This window comes from Musca autumnalis, unplaced genomic scaffold (assembly GCF_047663935.1).
Source record: "Musca autumnalis isolate F117 unplaced genomic scaffold, ASM4766393v1 scaffold_4, whole genome shotgun sequence".
Classification (NCBI taxonomy): Eukaryota; Metazoa; Arthropoda; class Insecta; order Diptera; family Muscidae; genus Musca; species Musca autumnalis.
In genome coordinates, this window is record NW_027411977.1 from 225,327,696 (window position 1) to 225,346,900 (window position 19,205).

The window sequence follows — 19,205 nt, forward strand, 5'->3', positions numbered from 1 at the left end:
CTTAAAACCTGTCTTATTCCCTTTTTGCTTCGAAAATGGACTGGCCTGCGATTCTTTTGGAGACAAAAACAAATATTGAAATCTTTATTTTCTTTCTTGATGAAATGTTGTAACGGCAGTATAGGTTGAATTTTTCATTCCTTTTTTTCGTTTTGTTTTCTTTAAAGATTATCATTTTATTACTTAATTTTATAATTATTTGTTTGTTTGCGATTTTTTGTTTTGTTTGTTTGTTTTGTTTTTTTTATTAATATTATCCATAAAATAATAATAAAATGTTAAAAGTTTAACTATGTCTTAAAATCTAATGAAAAAAAGATGTATGTATGTATACATAGACGATTATGTATATGTAATTGTTTTGTATGCAAGGTTTCCTTTTTTTCTTGAAATCTTACCACAGATAACAAGGAAGAAATCCAAAGGATTTGCTGTCTTGTTATCGGCTCGGGGTGGTAAGCCCATTACATATATTATTTGTTTTGTTTGTTAATTTTATTTATATATAAATTTAGATTGAAACATGTTACAAGTTTCAGTTTTCTGTTTTGTTTGCTACACTTTGCTATGCCTGTTTGTCTGTTGTCGGTCGGTCTTGGTAAGAGGATGCTTGGAAAGGGGGCGGGGGGCGGGGGCTTCAGTGTTGTTGATTACTTGTAGTTAAGATATTGTTGTTCTATTGTATTGTTGTTGTGGTTGTGTGGTTTAAAGGATGGGGGGGTTATTGTTTTATTAGTAGGATTTGTTTTGAAAATCTTGCTTTGTTTATGTAACTGTTTGTTGTTGCTGCTTGCTGTTTGTTTGTCGCTTGGTTTTTGTTTTATCCTTTTCCTTTTTTTTGTTTTTTTAATTACGTTTAAAGATTTAATGCTAATTGGTTGGATTTTTGTTTTTCACAAACGTATGAAAAGATTTTTAAAAATTTTTAATTTTTGTTTAAATTTATGTTGTTTTTGTTGTTGTTTTAAATATTGAATTTGTTGGTTGGTTTGTTGCATGATTTATCGGGGGTTTTTCTATAGATGTATATACAATTTGGGAAGGGGGTTGTTGTTGTGGGTGTGTGTGTGTGAATTAAATTTAGGACTGCTCATCTACCAATAACATTATTTGTTGTGTGGTTGTTGGTGCTGGATTTCGTGTACATTCAACTTGATGGGCATTCCAATCTTTTCGTTGGCAAAACTCCGAACAATAGGGTGTCTTTCGGCATAATGAACATTCCGCCAAGGCTTCTCGATTGCAGTTGGCGCACTAAAAGTAACAAGCAAAAAAAAACACATTTAAATCTCTTTCAAATTTCCCTCAAATTCCCTGCTTACCTTCTTTGCTGATATTATTTCGTTGCCATGTAATGAACCGGATATATTTGGATCATCCAGATCCGCATGCACTTGAACACGCATTGCAGCCACCGCTGCATCTCGTTCCTTTTGTAATATTTCGATTTTACGATCATAGGTATTTTTTAAATCCGTCAGTATGCGTTTGAAATCATTCGTGGCCTTGACCATTGTGCAATAAACATTCTCCAGGGTTTTCATTGTCTGACTATTATCTAACAATGCAATTGACCCCGGATCATTGATATTCACCACAAATGTTTCCCTATCGTATGGATTGCCAATTTGTGTTTGATCTACCAATTCGGTTGATGTGTCTAGGCTGTCGTTAAGTGTCGGCCATGGTTCATCCTTGGAGGTAATATTATCTTCGGTTAAAAACATATTATTTTCATCGACTATTGTTGCCTGTGTGTGTTGTGGTTCGGTGTTATTGACAATATTGTTGTTATTAATGTTCTGGTTGGTATTCTTTTTACGTTTTGGCCCACCCATATCACCATCTTCTTGATTTCGCTTTCGCCGCTTGTACGGTGTAAATAGACGAACAGGGCCGGATGCTAAAAAATATGGGAGAAAGAGAGAACAAGGGAAAATTAGTAACAAATAAAATGAAGTTGCTAAATAGTTTATATATGGGGAGAAAATATGATAAGAAGAGGAACCACCGAGGGTTATTGTAGAGGCAAAGCCAATACGAGAACCTCCACCATTCAAATCCTTTTAAAATTTCCTAAAGTTTTTGTGTACTGAACACATCACAATTAATGTTTTCAAAAGAGCGAACCCCATGTACCTTTTTTTGGAAATTATGAAAAAAATGAGGTTATGTTGGGTTATGTACACTTCTGGGGCTCCTTTTGGATAATTTCAAAATTCATATCACATTTTTGGTAAAGGTTGCATTTTGTGTGCTGAACAAAATGATATTGATATTTAAAGGAGCCCGAAGTTCATATGTAGCTTTCTTGAAATTATTACAAATTTTAGGTTATGTACACTTTATAAGCTCCACATGAATCTTTTTTAAGTTTTTAGTAAAAGTAGGTCTTAGTGGGCTGAACTCAACGATATTATTGTTTATAAGAGCGCGGGGTCAACATGTTTTTTTTTTTTTTTGGAATTTGGAATTTATAAAAAAAAATTGAGGTTATTTTGGGTTATGTACACTTTATAATATCCATTCGGATCATCTCAAAATTAATATCAAAGTTGTATCTAGGCGTACTAAACACAACTAATTTACATTTTTCGGGAGTAGGTGCATGTGAGCCATAATATACCAATAATCCATAAGGCCCAGGGTAGCCAATTTTTTAAAAATTAAGTTACAAAAATTTATTAAATTTTTTCAGTATCGAGATCATATGGACCATTTTTTGCGACGAATCCTAACCTACCTTTTTTGAAATTAAGAACAATTTGAGGTTATGTTGGGTTGTGTACACTTTATACGCTTCATTTGAATCATTTCGAAATTCCAATCACAGTTCCGACATTGGTGTGGTAAACACAAGTACATTATTTTTTTTTTTCGGGGGTCGAAGTCGAAGAAAAATTCATTAAAAAATCCACGCCTAAAGGCCTTTAAAAGTCTTTGAAAAATTAATTAAAAAATCCACGCCTAAAGGCCTTTAAAAGTCTTTGAAAAATTAATTAAAAAATCCACGCCTAAAGGCCTTTAAAAGTCTTTGAAAAATTCATTAAAAAATCCACGCCTAAAGGCCTTTAAAAGTCTTTGAAAAATTCATTAAAAAATCCACGCCTAAAGGCCTTTAAAAGTCTTTGAAAAATTCATTAAAAAGTCCACGCCTAAAGGCCTTTAAAAGTCTTTGAAAAATTCATTAAAAAATCCACGCCTAAAGGCCTTTAAAAGTCTTTGAAAAATTCATTAAAAAATCCACGCCTAAAGGCCTTTAAAAGTCTTTGAAAAATTCATTAAAAAATCCACGCCTAAAGGCCTTTAAAAGTCTTTGAAAAATTCATTAAAAAGTCCACGCCTAAAGGCCTTTAAAAGTCTTTGAAAAATTCATTAAAAAATCCACGCCTAAAGGCCTTAAAAGTCTTTGAAAAATTCATTAAAAAATCCACGCCTAAAGGCCTTTAAAAGTCTTTGAAAAATTCATTAAAAAATCCACGCCTAAAGGCCTTTAAAAGTCTTTGAAAAATTCATTAAAAAATCCACGCCTAAAGGCCTTTAAAAGTCTTTGAAAAATTCATTAAAAATCCACGCCTAAAGGCCTTTAAAAGTCTTTGAAAAATTCATTAAAAAATCCACGCCTAAAGGCCTTTAAAAGTCTTTGAAAAATTCATTAAAAAATCCACGCCTAAAGGCCTTTAAAAGTCTTTGAAAAATTCATTAAAAAATCCACGCCTAAAGGCCTTTAAAAGTGCCAGAAAAATTCATTAAAAAATCCACGCCTAAAGGCCTTTAAAAGTGCCAGAAAAATTCATTAAAAAATCCACGCCTAAAGGCCTTTAAAAGTGCCAGAAAAATTCATTAAAAAATCCACGCCTAAAGGCCTTTAAAAGTGCCAGAAAAATTCATTAAAAAATCCACGCCTAAAGGCCTTTAAAAGTGCCAGAAAAATTCATTAAAAAATCCACGCCTAAAGGCCTTTAAAAGTGCCAGAAAAATTCATTAAAAAATCCACGCCTAAAGGCCTTTAAAAGTGCCAGAAAAATTCATTAAAAAATCCACGCCTAAAGGCCTTTAAAAGTGCCAGAAAAATTCATTAAAAAATCCACGCCTAAAGGCCTTTAAAAGTGCCAGAAAAATTCATTAAAAAATCCACGCCTAAAGGCCTTTAAAAGTGCCAGAAAAATTCATTAAAAAATCCACGCCTAAAGGCCTTTAAAAGTGCCAGAAAAATTCATTAAAAAATCCACGCCTAAAGGCCTTTAAAAGTGCCAGAAAAATTCATTAAAAAATCCACGCCTAAAGGCCTTTAAAAGTGCCAGAAAAATTCATTAAAAAATCCACGCCTAAAGGCCTTTAAAAGTGCCAGAAAAATTCATTAAAAAATCCACGCCTAAAGGCCTTTAAAAGTGCCAGAAAAATTCATTAAAAAATCCACGCCTAAAGGCCTTTAAAAGTGCCAGAAAAATTCATTAAAAAATCCACGCCTAAAGGCCTTTAAAAGTGCCAGAAAAATTCATTAAAAAATCCACGCCTAAAGGCCTTTAAAAGTGCCAGAAAAATTCATTAAAAAATCCACGCCTAAAGGCCTTTAAAAGTGCCAGAAAAATTCATTAAAAAATCCAGCCTAAAGGCCTTTAAAAGTGCCAGAAAAATTCATTAAAAAATCCACGCCTAAAGGCCTTTAAAAGTGCCAGAAAAATTCATTAAAAAATCCACGCCTAAAGGCCTTTAAAAGTGCCAGAAAAATTCATTAAAAAATCCACGCCTAAAGGCCTTTAAAAGTGCCAGAAAAATTCATTAAAAAATCCACGCCTAAAGGCCTTTAAAAGTGCCAGAAAAATTCATTAAAAAATCCACGCCTAAAGGCCTTTAAAAGTGCCAGAAAAATTCATTAAAAAATCCACGCCTAAAGGCCTTTAAAAGTGCCAGAAAAATTCATTAAAAAATCCACGCCTAAAGGCCTTTAAAAGTGCCAGAAAAATTCATTAAAAAATCCACGCCTAAAGGCCTTTAAAAGTGCCAGAAAAATTCATTAAAAAATCCACGCCTAAAGGCCTTTAAAAGTGCCAGAAAAATTCATTAAAAAATCCACGCCTAAAGGCCTTTAAAAGTGCCAGAAAAATTCATTAAAAAATCCACGCCTAAAGGCCTTTAAAAGTGCCAGAAAAATTCATTAAAAAATCCACGCCTAAAGGCCTTTAAAAGTGCCAGAAAAATTCATTAAAAAATCCACGCCTAAAGGCCTTTAAAAGTGCCAGAAAAATTCATTAAAAAATCCACGCCTAAAGGCCTTTAAAAGTGCCAGAAAAATTCATTAAAAAATCCACGCCTAAAGGCCTTTAAAAGTGCCAGAAAAATTCATTAAAAAATCCACGCCTAAAGGCCTTTAAAAGTGCCAGAAAAATTCATTAAAAAATCCACGCCTAAAGGCCTTTAAAAGTGCCAGAAAAATTCATTAAAAAATCCACGCCTAAAGGCCTTTAAAAGTGCCAGAAAAATTCATTAAAAAATCCACGCCTAAAGGCCTTTAAAAGTGCCAGAAAAATTCATTAAAAAATCCACGCCTAAAGGCCTTTAAAAGTGCCAGAAAAATTCATTAAAAAATCCACGCCTAAAGGCCTTTAAAAGTGCCAGAAAAATTCATTAAAAAATCCACGCCTAAAGGCCTTTAAAAGTGCCAGAAAAATTCATTAAATAATCCACGCCTAAAGGCCTTTAAAAGTGCCAGAAAAATTCATTAAAAAATCCACGCCTAAAGGCCTTTAAAAGTGCCAGAAAAATTCATTAAAAAATCCACGCCTAAAGGCCTTTAAAAGTGCCAGAAAAATTCATTAAAAAATCCACGCCTAAAGGCCTTTAAAGTGCCAGAAAAATTCATTAAAAAATCCACGCCTAAAGGCCTTTAAAAGTGCCAGAAAAATTCATTAAAAAATCCACGCCTAAAGGCCTTTAAAAGTGCCAGAAAAATTCATTAAAAAATCCACGCCTAAAGGCCTTTAAAAGTGCCAGAAAAATTCATTAAAAAATCCACGCCTAAAGGCCTTTAAAAGTGCCAGAAAAATTCATTAAAAAATCCACGCCTAAAGGCCTTTAAAAGTGCCAGAAAAATTCATTAAAAAATCCACGCCTAAAGGCCTTTAAAAGTGCCAGAAAAATTCATTAAAAAATCCACGCCTAAAGGCCTTCATATTTGAGTATACATAGAATATTCCCAAGTGGTCCTAATTTTTTACAAATTAAAAATTTCCTTCCTAAAGGCCTACCTTTACAAAAGGCCTACCTTTAGGAAGGAAAATTTTAATTTGTAAAAAAATTAGTGCGCTAAAAACATCAAATAGATTTTTTTAAAAGCGTATATTTTGAGTATAATTTTCAATAATTGAGTTTATGTCAGATCATTAAATTTAAAAAAGTGATGCCATTTTGTCACTGTCACTTTAGGATTAAAGAGCACATTAGGTTTTTTTTAAAAGGTTTTTTTTTTAAATTTTTTTAAAATGTTTTTAAGGTTATGGGCTTGAATCTACTTTAAGCCTTTCACTGTAATCATTTTGAAATTTTTAACATCACATAGATCTTGTTCCGCTGATCTCTATGCTATCCATATTTATTGGTGTAAGACAAATCTTTAATTTTGCGAAGATTTTTGAGGTTATGGGCTGATGTTCACTTTATGCCCTCCACTCAGATCATTTAGAAATTTGTAACATCACATAGGTCTTGTTCCGCAGATCTCTAAAATACTCATTTTTGTTGTTGTAAGACAATATTTTTAATGCTGTAAACAATTTTGAGGTTATGGGCTTGAATCCACTTTAAGCCTTCCACTGTAATCATTTTGAAATTTTTAACGCCCTCCACTCAGATCATTTTGAAAATTTTAACATCACATAGATCTTGTTCCGTTGATCTCTATGCTATCCATTTTTATTGGTGTGGGACAAAATCGTTAATTTTGCGACAATTTTTGAGGTTATGGGCTGAAGTCCACTTTATGTCCTCCACTCGGATCATTTTGAAATTTTTAACATCACATAGATCTTGTTCCGCTGATCTCTAAGATACCCATTTTTGTTGGTGTAAGACAATATCTTTAATGCTGTAAACAATTTTGAGGTTATGGGCTTGAATCCACTTTAAGCCTTCCAATGTAATCATTTTTAAATTTTTAACATCACATAGGTCTTGTTACGCTGAAATCTATGCTCTCCATATTTATTGGTGTAAGACAAAATCTTTAATTTTGCGAAGATTTTTGAGGTTATGGGCTGATGTCCACTTTATGTCCTCCACTCAGATCATTTTGACATTTTTAACATCACATAGGTCTTGTTCCGCTGAAATCAATGCTATCCATATTTATTAGTGCAAGACAAAATTTTTAATTTTGCGACAATTTTTGAGGTTATGGGCTTGAATCCACTTTAAGCCTTCCAATGTAATCATTTTGGAATTTTTAACATCACATAGATCTTGTTCCGCTGATTTCTATGCTATCCATATTTATTAGTGTAAGATAAAATCTTTAATTTTGTGAAGATTTTTGAGGTTATGGGCTGATGTTCACTTTATGTCCTCCACTCGGATCATTTAGAAATTTGTAACATCACATAGGTCTTGTTCCGCAGATATCTAAGATACCCATTTTTGTTGGTGTAAGACAATATCTTTAATGCTGTAAACAATTTTGAGGTTATGGGCTTGAATCCACTTTAAGCCTTCCAATGTAATAATTTTGAAATTTTTAACATCAGATAGGTCTTATTGTGCTATTTTCTATGATATACATTGTATTGGTGTATGACAAAATATTTAACGTTGAGAACATTTTTGAGGTTATGGGCTGAAGTCCACTTTATGTCCTCCACTCGGATCATTTAGAAATTTGTAACATCACATAGGTCTTGTTCCGCAGATCTCTAAGATACCCATTTTTGTTGGTGTAAGACAATATCTTTAATGCTGTAAACAATTTTGAGGTTATGTGCTTGAGTCCACTTTAAGCCTTCCAATGTAATCATTTTGAAATTTTTAACTTCCCATAGGTCTTGTTCCGCTGAAATCTATGCTATCCATATTTATTGGTGTAAGACAAAATCTTTAATTTTGCGAAGATTTTTGAGGTTATGGGCTGATGTCCACTTTATGTCCTCCACTCAGATCATTTTGACATTTTTAACATCACTTAGATCTTGTTCCGCTGATCACTATGCTATCCATATTTATTGGTGTGGGACAAAATCGTTAAATTGGGAAAGTTTTTTTGAGGTTATGGGCTTGAGTCCACTTTAAGTCTTCCAATGTAATCATTTTGAAATTTTTTAACATCACATAGGTCTTGTTCCGCTGAAATCTATGCTATTCATATTTATTGGTGTAATACAAAATCTTTAATTTTGCGAAGATTTTTGAGGTTATGGGCTGAAGTGCACTTTATGCCCTCCACCCTAATCTGTTTGAAATTTTTAACATCACATAGGTCTTGTTCCGCAGATCTCTAAGACATCCATTTTTTTTGGTGTAAGACAATATCTTTAATGCTGTAAACAATTTTGAGGTTATGGACTTGAATCCACGTTTAGCCTTCCAATGTAATCATTTTGGAATTTTTAACATCACATAGATCTTGTTCCGCTGATTTCTATGCTATCCATATTTATTAGTGTAAGATAAAATCTTTAATTTTGCGAAGATTTTTGAGGTTATGGGCTGATGTTCACTTTATGCCCTCCACTCAGATCATTTAGAAATTTGTAACATCACATAGGTCTTGTTCCGCAGATCTTTAAGATACCCATTTTTGTCGGTGTAAGACAATATCTTTAATGCAGTAAACAATTTTGAGGTTATGGGCTTGAATCCACTTTAAGCCTTCCAATGTAATCATTTTGAAATTTTTAACATCACATAGGGCTTGTTCCGCTGATTTCTATGATACCCATTTTTATTGGTGGAGTGCAATATTTGCAATGTTGTGAACATCTTTGAGGTTATGGTGGGTGGGAACAGTATCAGAATGAGGACCCAAGTTGATAAATTTTGTTGTAAAGCTTTTTGATGTAATGGTATCCCATATTATTGGATTTTTTTTAAATAAAAATGAGACCGAAACCTCAAAAATGTTCGAAATAATAATTTTTTGAGGTTATGTCCAAAGAAGAATAAACTCAAAAAAAAAAAAAATGACAAAAATGGACATGATTTTTGCTCAAATAATTCGTAAATGAAGATAAGATAAAAGTATCACTTGTTTATTAAAACTATTATCGCTTCAGAATAAATGCCCACAAATTGTAAAATATTGAGGTTATGATGGACGTAAATCCGTATTAGGGACTCCACTTGGATATTTCTGAAAATTGTGCCATTTGATAGATCTTGTCGTGCTAATCACAATGATATCCATTTTTATGGGTGGAAGTTAAAATTGTCAATGTTGAAAAACATTTGGAGGTTATGTTGACTGGAGGTCATACACAAAAAATAGTTCGTATTAGGGACTCCACTTGGATATTTCTGAAAATTGTGCCATTGGATAGATCATGTTGTGCTGAGCACATTGATATCCATTATTATGGGTGGAAAGTAAAATCCTCAATATTGCGAAACATTTTGAGGTTATGGTGAGTGAAGGACTAAAAAAAGTGACATAAGGGACTGTCCTGGGATATTTCTAAAATTTCTCGTTGCTCTGTAGTGGGATTCTCTAACGCATTTTTTGGTTACCGACAAAAATCGGTCAAATTAAAACGCAAAATTATGTATGAAAAGTTCAAATAAAAGTTGACATCACTGTTGCTATCGGTAGAACTTTGCGACTACTTTTTATTGGTCGCTAACTTACCGAATAATATCGTTAATTACCGAAATTATACGCATTTTAATTTTAACGATTTTTGTCGATAAACAAAAAATGCGTTAGAGAATCCCACTACTGAACACAATGATGCCCGTTTTTATGGGTGGAAAGTAAAATCCTCAATATTTGGGAACATTTCATACAAAGTCCTCAATATTGCCAAACATTTTTGAGGTTATGTAGAAAATAGTTCGTATTAGGGACTCCGCTTGGATATTTCTAATATATGTGACATTTGATAGATCTTGTCGTGCTAAGCTCAATGATATCCGTTTTTATGGGTGGAAGGTAAAATTGTCAATGTTGGAATACATTTGAAGGTTATGTTGACTGGAGGCCATACACAAAATATAGTTCGTATTATGGACTCCTCTTAGATATTTCTGAAAATTCTGTCATTGGATAGATCATGTTGTGCTGAGCACATTGATATCCATTATTATGGGTGGAAGGTAAAATTGTCAATGTTGAAAAACATTTGGAGGTTAAGTTGACTGGAGGTCATACACAAAAAATAGTTCGTATTAGGGACTCTACTTTGATATTTCTAAAAATTGTGCCAGCGGATAGATCATGTTGTGCTGAGCATATTGATATCCATTATTATGGGTGGAAAGTAAAATCCTCAATATAGGGAAACATTTTGAGGTTATGGTGAGTGGGAACCATATAAAAAAGTGGATTAGTATTGATTAATTTTGGTCAAAATATTTGTTATCCTCTGAGATAGACAATTATCAACTTATAAATAATTCCTTTCAAGATATTGTCTAGAATGTCAAGAATGCTTAAACTTAAAGGTTATGTTGAATAGTATACCCATTCAAAAATGGGGAAGTGGCTTTCTAGTTTGCTTTCTAGGATTCTTAAAGTAATCATAAGCCGTCATATATCCTATTTACAACTATTTTTTCTAACATATAATTTTCAAATCTAGCGAATTGCTGAAATCGGTGGTATCCTTGTGTGGGGACTGCACCAGAACTCTGGACTAAGTCCACAATTGTTGTGCACAAGGTTTCTTATACACCATCAATATACCATATTAAATTATATCTTAAATACACATATTTGGTACAAGTTTTAAAAAATGTTGAAAGGTAATGAATATCAGCACGGCCACAACAGCAAAAAACGTACCTGCGATTAAAAGTTCTTTTTGGTAGAGTTTTTGCTAAAGATCAAAATCTTAAAAAGTTCTGAAGTTCGGAGGTTCCATCCTGTGGGACCACAAAATTTGAAGCTTTCTTACCACCCACTGAAGTATGAAAATCTTTAATTATAGAAAATTGTACCCCAAATGGGCCAAATAAGAAAAAATACCCCTACTGCTTTAGACCCGAAATGGGAACAAAGGTTAAGAGTTCTGTTGAAAATCCTTGCCAAAATGGTAGCAAGCCCTACTGTCCTTGGGAAACTCGGATCGTTACGGACCATAGACCTTTTTGTAGTGAGGACATTGGTAATTTAGCCCCATAATACGATTGGAGACCCGCACAATTGTTAACGTGCTATTCTAAAGAAATTCAAAAGTGTATCCTTTGATTAATGCTAAGATTCTTAAGCAATTGCCAATACTCACCAGCTTCATCATCGCAACACACCGTACAACTGCAATTTGTTGCATGCGGTGTTAATGTGCCTTCATCAATTAACGATTGTAGGGATTTACCACCATATTTTATGGAACGTTTCCAATCTTTACTCGAACCACGGCCACATGTCTGTTCAAATTCGCTGGGTGTTAGCCATTTATCTTTGTACTTGACACAGCGGCCACGACCACCTGAACCCAATTTACTGCGATACAGTTCCGCACTGGTGGTCTTGCAACGTATGGGAAATACTTCCATTTGCGATGTTTCCGGCCAACTGACACCCGAACCGGAACCACACCCTGAACCGGGGCCACCGTGTATCAGTTGATCACCCGTGACGGTGCTATCATGACTGTTATTGCTGCCGGAACCATCATGATTGAGACCGCCGCCTAATGTACCTGTCGCCGTGGCCTGGCCACCGATATTTGTGTTATCACTTTGTTGTTGCTGTTGATGTATAACTATCGTTTTCAGATCACCACCCACTACAGTGCCACTGGAAATGTAGCCATTGTTGTCGACGCACAGCATCTGTTTGAAATGCGGTAAATGATCTGGAGTTATGACATTAAACGCAGTACCAGCAATCATGGAACCTATGGGCAGGGAAACGGGCACCGAAACAACACCGCCACCACTACCGCCACTATTTTCATTTGATGACACCATATGCACTTTGGTCTCCAGCTGCATGGCAGGCAGGTTGTTAAATATGTCCAGCAGGCATTTTTATCAGCATTGGTGTGGAATTTTGTCCATAGAAAAAGAAACAAAACAAGAAAAACACCAATTAGAAAATCTTGCCAAGTTAATTAGCAGTAATTATTTTCCTTTTTCGGGAGGGAAAACAACAATCAACACACATGTCAAAAAATCACAAAAATATATACACAATTTTTCAACATTCAACATTACAAGCAGGCAGAGCAGAAGCAAGAGGGGAGGCAGCGGGCGTTAGGCCAGTAGGGTAGATGGTGATCGCTGGTAGGCACCACAAATATATGTATGCTTCAGATAGCACCACTTGGAACACCACAACTCAATGTGACCATCACGGACGGAATTTGCCCACTTGCCCGCAGCTTCTTCTTCCTCCTTTTGTGTGATTACACTTTTCTCTATTTGTTTTTCTGTGCTTGTTTGTTTCTGCTGCTGATGGTTGGTTTTGTTTTTCTTTTTTTTTCTTATTATTTTTTTCATCTGGTTGGTTTTTTGTTGCCCACCACCTCCTCCGTTCCGTACGCACCTGATGGCCGGAACTCTCGAGTATAACTTCTTCTTTAACATCACGCGCCTCATCGAGCACGGCTAATTCTTTGACATCACGTATTCTGCTCAGATGCATCGAGTCCTGTTCCATAGCTTAATCTACTATGGAGGAGATTTTGATTTGATTTGCCAGTGTCTACTTTGCTTCTTATTCTTCGTTGCCTTCTACACACACAAAATAAAATAACTACACAAGACTTTTTTCCGTCGTCCCCACAAAAAAGTTGCCGTGTAAAATCAGAATTTTAGGCGGTCTTCTCTTTAACATTCACTGAACGCATCCACTTTCCACTCTTTTTGTTGAAATCGCCACATGTAATTTCATTTGTTTTTGTTCTTAAATTACATTGAATGTAACATTTATGAGTTTTTGGTCTTATAAATAAAAATAAAAAGATATAAATTTTTTTCTTTAACTGGAACTCTTTGACATTTGTTCTTTTTAATGGTGTTGCCAGATCGAATTATTTTCTATGTGTTTTTCTTGTTTCTCTTTCACAATTGACATTTGTTGATGATTTGATTTTGGTAGTCGGTATCGGAAAAACGATGGACAATGATGAAACAAGTTGATTTCTTGAGGAGAACATATAGTACGTTTACATTTACGAAATCGAGAGGATTTCAACTGTCAATTCCTTGCGTATACGTCAAATGAAAACTCATCTGATATCCATTGGATTTCATTTGACGTTTAAGCAATGGAATCGACTGTTGAAATCAAGTGGATTCCGTAAATGTAAACCTAGCATACGTCATGGCACAATTACCAAACTAAAGTTTACATTTACGAAATCCACTCGATTTCAACTGTCAATTCCATTGGTTAAACGTCAAACGAAATCCAATGGATTTCAGATGAGTTTTCATTTGACGTATACGCAAAGGAGTTGACAGTTGAAATCGAGTGGATTTCGTAAATGTAAACCAAGCACAAGTCCCGGTCCACACTAGAGTGATTTCAATAAAAAAGTTTCATGAAATTATGCGTCTCTAGATCGACTTCCATAGTAGAGTAAAATCATAAAATTGCTTTAGTGGGGAATACGATTTAAGAACGCTTAATTTCATGAAAATTTTTAATGAAATTCACGCTAGTGTGGACCGGGACCAAGGTAGATGCATCAGCCAACAACTGCAACAAAAACCAATTCAGTACTAGCTTCGTTCCAGAACTAAAAAGTTTTTACACATTTAACACATTTTGCACATTTTTGCCTGAAATGCGTTTTCGTACACCAAAAAAGTTGCAAAATGTTCACTTCTCTTTAAACAAAATGGCGCTGAATGACTTTCTCTTTAGAAACTTTATACACGACAAATTTGGGCGAGCAAAAATGTGGAACATGTTTGCCGGCTTCCGACTGGCTGACAAGCCACATTTGCTCCAGTTTTTTGACGTTTCTGCCATTTTTCCGTTCCCGTACATTTTGGAAATCTTTGACGGTTCAACGGTCTTTTGACGGTCATCCCTTTTGCACATTTTAGCATTAAAAAGTTATGGAACGGTGCTCAAAATTACTAAACACAAAAGCAACAAGTGGGTTTGTTTATAAAACCTTGTTGGACATTTTTTAAAAACGCAAAAAATGAATGAAGTGTCAATGGTTCTCCACATAATCGAGTTCTGGGGTTTGTTCTGTGCAAAATTTGAAATGAACAAAATTTTCTTTATAATTTTTTTAATTTGACAGTTTTCTCCTTTATAAAAGTTTTCATTTCACATTTTCATAGGAACAGAATTGAGCCCCTGGATAGGATTTAATGTTTGGTTAATTGCAAAATTGAAAGATTTCTTCCATACCATTTTTTTTAAAAATCTTTGAATTCGATTGTTTTTAAAATTGTTTGGCATATTATTCAATCAGTACACACATAGGTCCATTATTACATCCTTTCTGTAGTTAAATTTTGACCGGTATCGGACAGATAACCCGTTTTTTGTTCTTACATGTTTCCTTTAATAATAAGTGTCAGATAAATTAAAAGGAACTTTGCGTTCCTTTTAAAATTTAAACTGCGCCCGAGAGTATGCTGCACCAAAAACAAGAACAAATTTTCAGCAAATTCAAATCAACCAATCAGATTTGAGTAAATTTTATGTATACAGAATTTTGTGCCTGATATTGCCATATTTTTACAAAATTTAACATTTATATTAAATGGAAGATGTAATAACGAATCCGTGGTAGTGCGGACTTTAAGGTAGAAACAGAATCAATCGTCGCTTGCTTCCCAAATGTCAAATTATAAAGGAATGCCAGAGGCTCCTAAAGGGTGTTCTACACGGTAAGTTTTTTACATATTTGTGCATACCAACTGTCACTTTTTACATATTTGAATTTTGTACACATGGTGTGAACCATACAGAAATTTCAATGCATCAAAGTGTTATGTGCATACATATGTTTATTTTTCGAATAGAACGCGCTCTATTCTCGTCTGCACAACCAAATGTAAAAATCTGTTTTGTTTGTACGCGATATAAATAAAGAAAACAACAGAAAACGAATGAAAAATAAAATTTTGCCGTGCAGAAGGAATTACATATGGGCGAAAAAAGTGACAGTTGCTATGCATGAATATGTAAAAAACATACCGTGTAGAAATCCCATAATGGAGAATGTGGATTTGCAAAGAAGCTCTGGCATACTTTATAATTTCACATTTGGGGAAGCAAGAAAAGCTAGCGAGGATTGATTCTGTTCTGGCCTTTATTCTTTAATTTTCCTAAAGTTATAGGCCGTTTACATATAACCGGGTTAACCCAGTGGGTCTGGGTTTCAAATGCCATTTCCATTGTGTATACTTCAAATAAATCCTCATAAAGAAGGTTAACCCTGCAAAAAACTATAATATAAACGCCGTATAAGTCCCAATTTACATTAGGCGAGTTTACTTGCGGCAATTGTCAGTTTGTAGGTGAGAGAGGGTGCTGAGAGGCAAAGGTTTACCATATGCCTCACCTCTCTCTCCTACAAAATGACAATTGCCGCAAGTAAACTCGCCCAATGTAAATTGGGACTATGGTATAACTAAAATGGACTTTAAAGACAAGATGTAAGAACGGGCCATACACAGATTGTGCATATTGTTTTGAAGTTTTAGGAATTATAAAAACTAATATTTTCACATTTTATTGAATTTTTTTCGAAAACATAGATGAAAGTTCGTTACATTTTCAATTTAAATGTTTCCATATCATTCTACTAAATGGATAATTTCTCGCAGAGAATAGAATGCTTGCAAAAATGTTTCAGATCGCCAAAAATTCATTGAAAAGGAGAAGCTGTTTCAAATGTTTGTTTTTGAAATCACAAAAGCACATGTTTATTGGGGTTTTGCTTTTTTTAAGCTCTGTTCCAGAACTAAAAAGTTTTTACAATTTTTACCACTTTTACTCATTTTGCGTTCCCGTACACAAAATTTATATGAAAATCGTTTACGACTTTTACAAGTTTTACGACTTTTACCACTTTATAAAGTACGGGAACAGGCCATTAATGTCGAACGGAATTTGACACTAATAGTAAGTTTACATTTACGAAATCCACTCGATTTCAACTGTCAATTCCTTTGCTTAAACGTCAAATGAAATCCACTCGATTTCAGAGCATTTTTCTTTGACGTATACGCCAAGGAATTGACAGTTGAAATCTAGTGGATTTCGTAATGTAAACCAGGCATAATAGTATGCTTACATTTACGAAATCCACTTAATTTCAACTGCCAATTCCATTGCTCAAACGTCAAATGAAATCCAATCAATTTCAGATGAGTTTTCGTTTGACGTATACACAATGGAATTGACAGATGAAATCGAGTGGATTTCGTAAATGTAAACATAGTATAACATTTGGTTTGTTCCTTTACAAACTCATCTCCTATCAATTGTATACTCACATCAAGTAAATAGTGGTAAAACTTGAAGATTCTTGCACGTAAAGGGACAGCGCTATTAAGGCCTGGGTACATAAGCTGCCTCGCCTGGTTGCCTTGCTTTCCTACTTCATTACTGACATAATACAAATAAAAGAATAAAGAAGGCCGAGCAAATTTCAGACTGGGTAGCCATTTTCTTTTGTATTCTTTTATCAGAAGCAAGCAATGTAAGCAAGTGAGGCAGCTTATGTACCCAGGCCTTTACATCCCTGTTCAGTCAGCTGGGTATTGCTGTTATACCCCGGTTACCCTTAAGTCGATGGTCAGACTAGCAAGGTTTCTTGAAACCAATTTCGTTAAAGTTTATTTTCAAGTTTCGTTAGTGTCCACACACGTTAACGTGAAATTTAAGATTTTTTCGTGTCCCTTTATTTTACTCTTCGCATTTGTTGTGTTTCTCATACCAAAAAACAAAGCAAACATATATAAATAAACTAAATAACAACACAAAATAATTAACATTAATAACTAAATTAATAGTAAAAGCTAAATCTTGTCTATTTCATTAATAAAATGTTTTTGTTAAATCTTTTTATGCTTGTTTCGTTGTTAACGTTGGCTTGAGAAAATGACAATGAAAGAAAATGGAAGAAAAAATCTTGCCATGAACAACAAGAAGAGGCAACACAACAAACACAGAAAACCATGTACATGGGTTTCACTACTTCATACCCCTCGCCTATAAACTTGACGTCGCCATGTTGAAATCGTGCTAGTCTGACCATCGACTAAGCGGATTAACTCAGTGGGTTTGTGTTTCAAATGTCAATTCCATAGCGCAAACCTCAAATAAATCCTCATGAAGTGGGTTAACCCGACAAAGAAATCGAATGTAACCATACTATTACCTTACATTGTTCTACCATGTTACTTTCCCAAATCTCAAGTTTTATGTGCCAGTGTCAATAATCAGATCTTCACTGTTGTTATGAACAATAATGTAAACATTCGTTCCCGTACTTTTTAATGGTAAAACTCGTAAAAGAGAGAACTGCAAAAAATTTGTTCTCACACACAAGTTTTTTGAAATAGTTCGGGAACGGAAAAATGGAAAATACGTCAAAAAAACTGGAACAAATGTCAAAGTCGGCGTATCAGCCAATCAGACGCCGGCAACCATGTTACTATTTTTTTACTCGCCCAAATTTGTTGTGTAAAAAGTTTTTAAAGAGAGCGTCATTCAGCGCCATTTTTGTTTAAAGAGAAGTGAACATTTTACAACTTTTTTGTGTACGGGAACGCTTTTTCGAATAAAATGTGTAAAAGTCGTAAAAATTGTAAAAACTTTGTAGTTCTGGAACACAGCTTATATATCAATGTCATATGACACGAAATAAAAACATTCCATATCTGCCCACGGAGGCAATGTGGAGACGTAATTTCATTATATTTTTGTTGGGGTGGACGCACAAAATAAATGGCGTAAGGAAAATCTCTAATATTCCACATATTAGTGAATATTTAACGATGGAAAATTTCATGTCATATGACATTTACATATAGTGTAAACTACCCCTTACCGAATCATATGGTTTTTTGTTTTGATTTTTCGTGGCGAATTCCTAGTTTTTTGACGTTTTAGATTCGATCTGCTGGGCTGAGGCATCTAGCTTTCTAATTGTACCATGAGTAAAACCATAAAATTGCAGTAGTGGGGAATTCGATTTAAGAACACCTAATTTCATGAAACTATTTAATGAAATTAACGTTAGTGTGGACTGGGACTTAGGGGACAGCGCCTGGGTACCATGGTACAAATACACAGGTAGCCGCATCGACAATTGTTGGTAACATAAGATGTCAAAATGTGACATCAATTCAATGCAATTGACACATTATGTTACCATCAGCTGGCTTGATAATGCTACCTGTATTATTCTACCATGCTGGGTACATAAGCTGCCTCGCCTGGTTGTTTTGCTTTCCTACTTCATTTCTAACCCTGCGTTTACAAATGACAGGACAGTTGACTTCATGTATTGATTGTCAAAATCCCACAACTTGCCTGTGTGACGTAGGCGTCCCGACAACAGCAAAAACACTTGTAAAATTTTTAATGAAAATCATCGACTTCTTTTCGTTTTCCGTTCACATATTTTGTTTTTGTTCATGTTATTTTGTTTTCGACATATTTCAATTATTATCTCACTTATTTTTACAAAAATGCCAAAAATTTGTCTTCCTTACAGTCTGTGAAAAAATGATGGACAGCTGGGAGACAAACGACAAATGTATGTATGTGTTAGTAAATCAGAGTTGTATTTGAAGACAAACTGTCTGGTGTAAACGCCTAGTAACATAATAAAAATAAAAGAATAAAGAAGGCCGAGCCAATTTCAGACTGGGTTGCCCTTTTTTATTCTTTTATCAGAAGCAAGCAAGGTAAGTTCAATTCCATAACGCAAACGTCAAATAAATCCTCATGAAGTGGGTTAACCCGGCAAAAAAATCTAATGTAACCACATTATTACCTTATATTGTTCTACCATGTCCCGGTCCACACTAGCGTGAATTTCATTAAAAAATTTCATGAAATTAGGTGTTCTTAA

General features: G+C 34.3%; 1 protein-coding gene across 3 annotated transcripts; it reads right to left on the reverse strand.

The window, feature by feature from the left end:
• Window positions 1–922: 922 nt before the first annotated feature.
• Window positions 923–13,226, reverse strand: Deaf1 (deformed epidermal autoregulatory factor 1). Of its 3 annotated transcripts, none has more exons than XM_073987911.1 (4): window positions 12,692–13,226; window positions 11,427–12,132; window positions 1,323–1,903; window positions 923–1,254 (listed from the first exon to the last, which is right to left on the reverse strand). In XM_073987911.1, exons 1-4 carry the CDS (start codon window positions 12,803–12,805, stop codon window positions 1,081–1,083), a joined length of 1,575 nt encoding a protein of 524 aa, XP_073844012.1. In that variant the 5' UTR covers window positions 12,806–13,226; the 3' UTR covers window positions 923–1,080. The 3 variants fall into 3 exon arrangements, with proteins under 3 accessions (XP_073844012.1, XP_073844015.1, XP_073844013.1); XM_073987914.1 differs by lacking the exon at window positions 12,692–13,226 and adding an exon at window positions 12,309–12,634; XM_073987912.1 differs by lacking the exon at window positions 12,692–13,226 and adding an exon at window positions 12,361–12,612.
• Window positions 13,227–19,205: the final 5,979 nt, after the last annotated feature.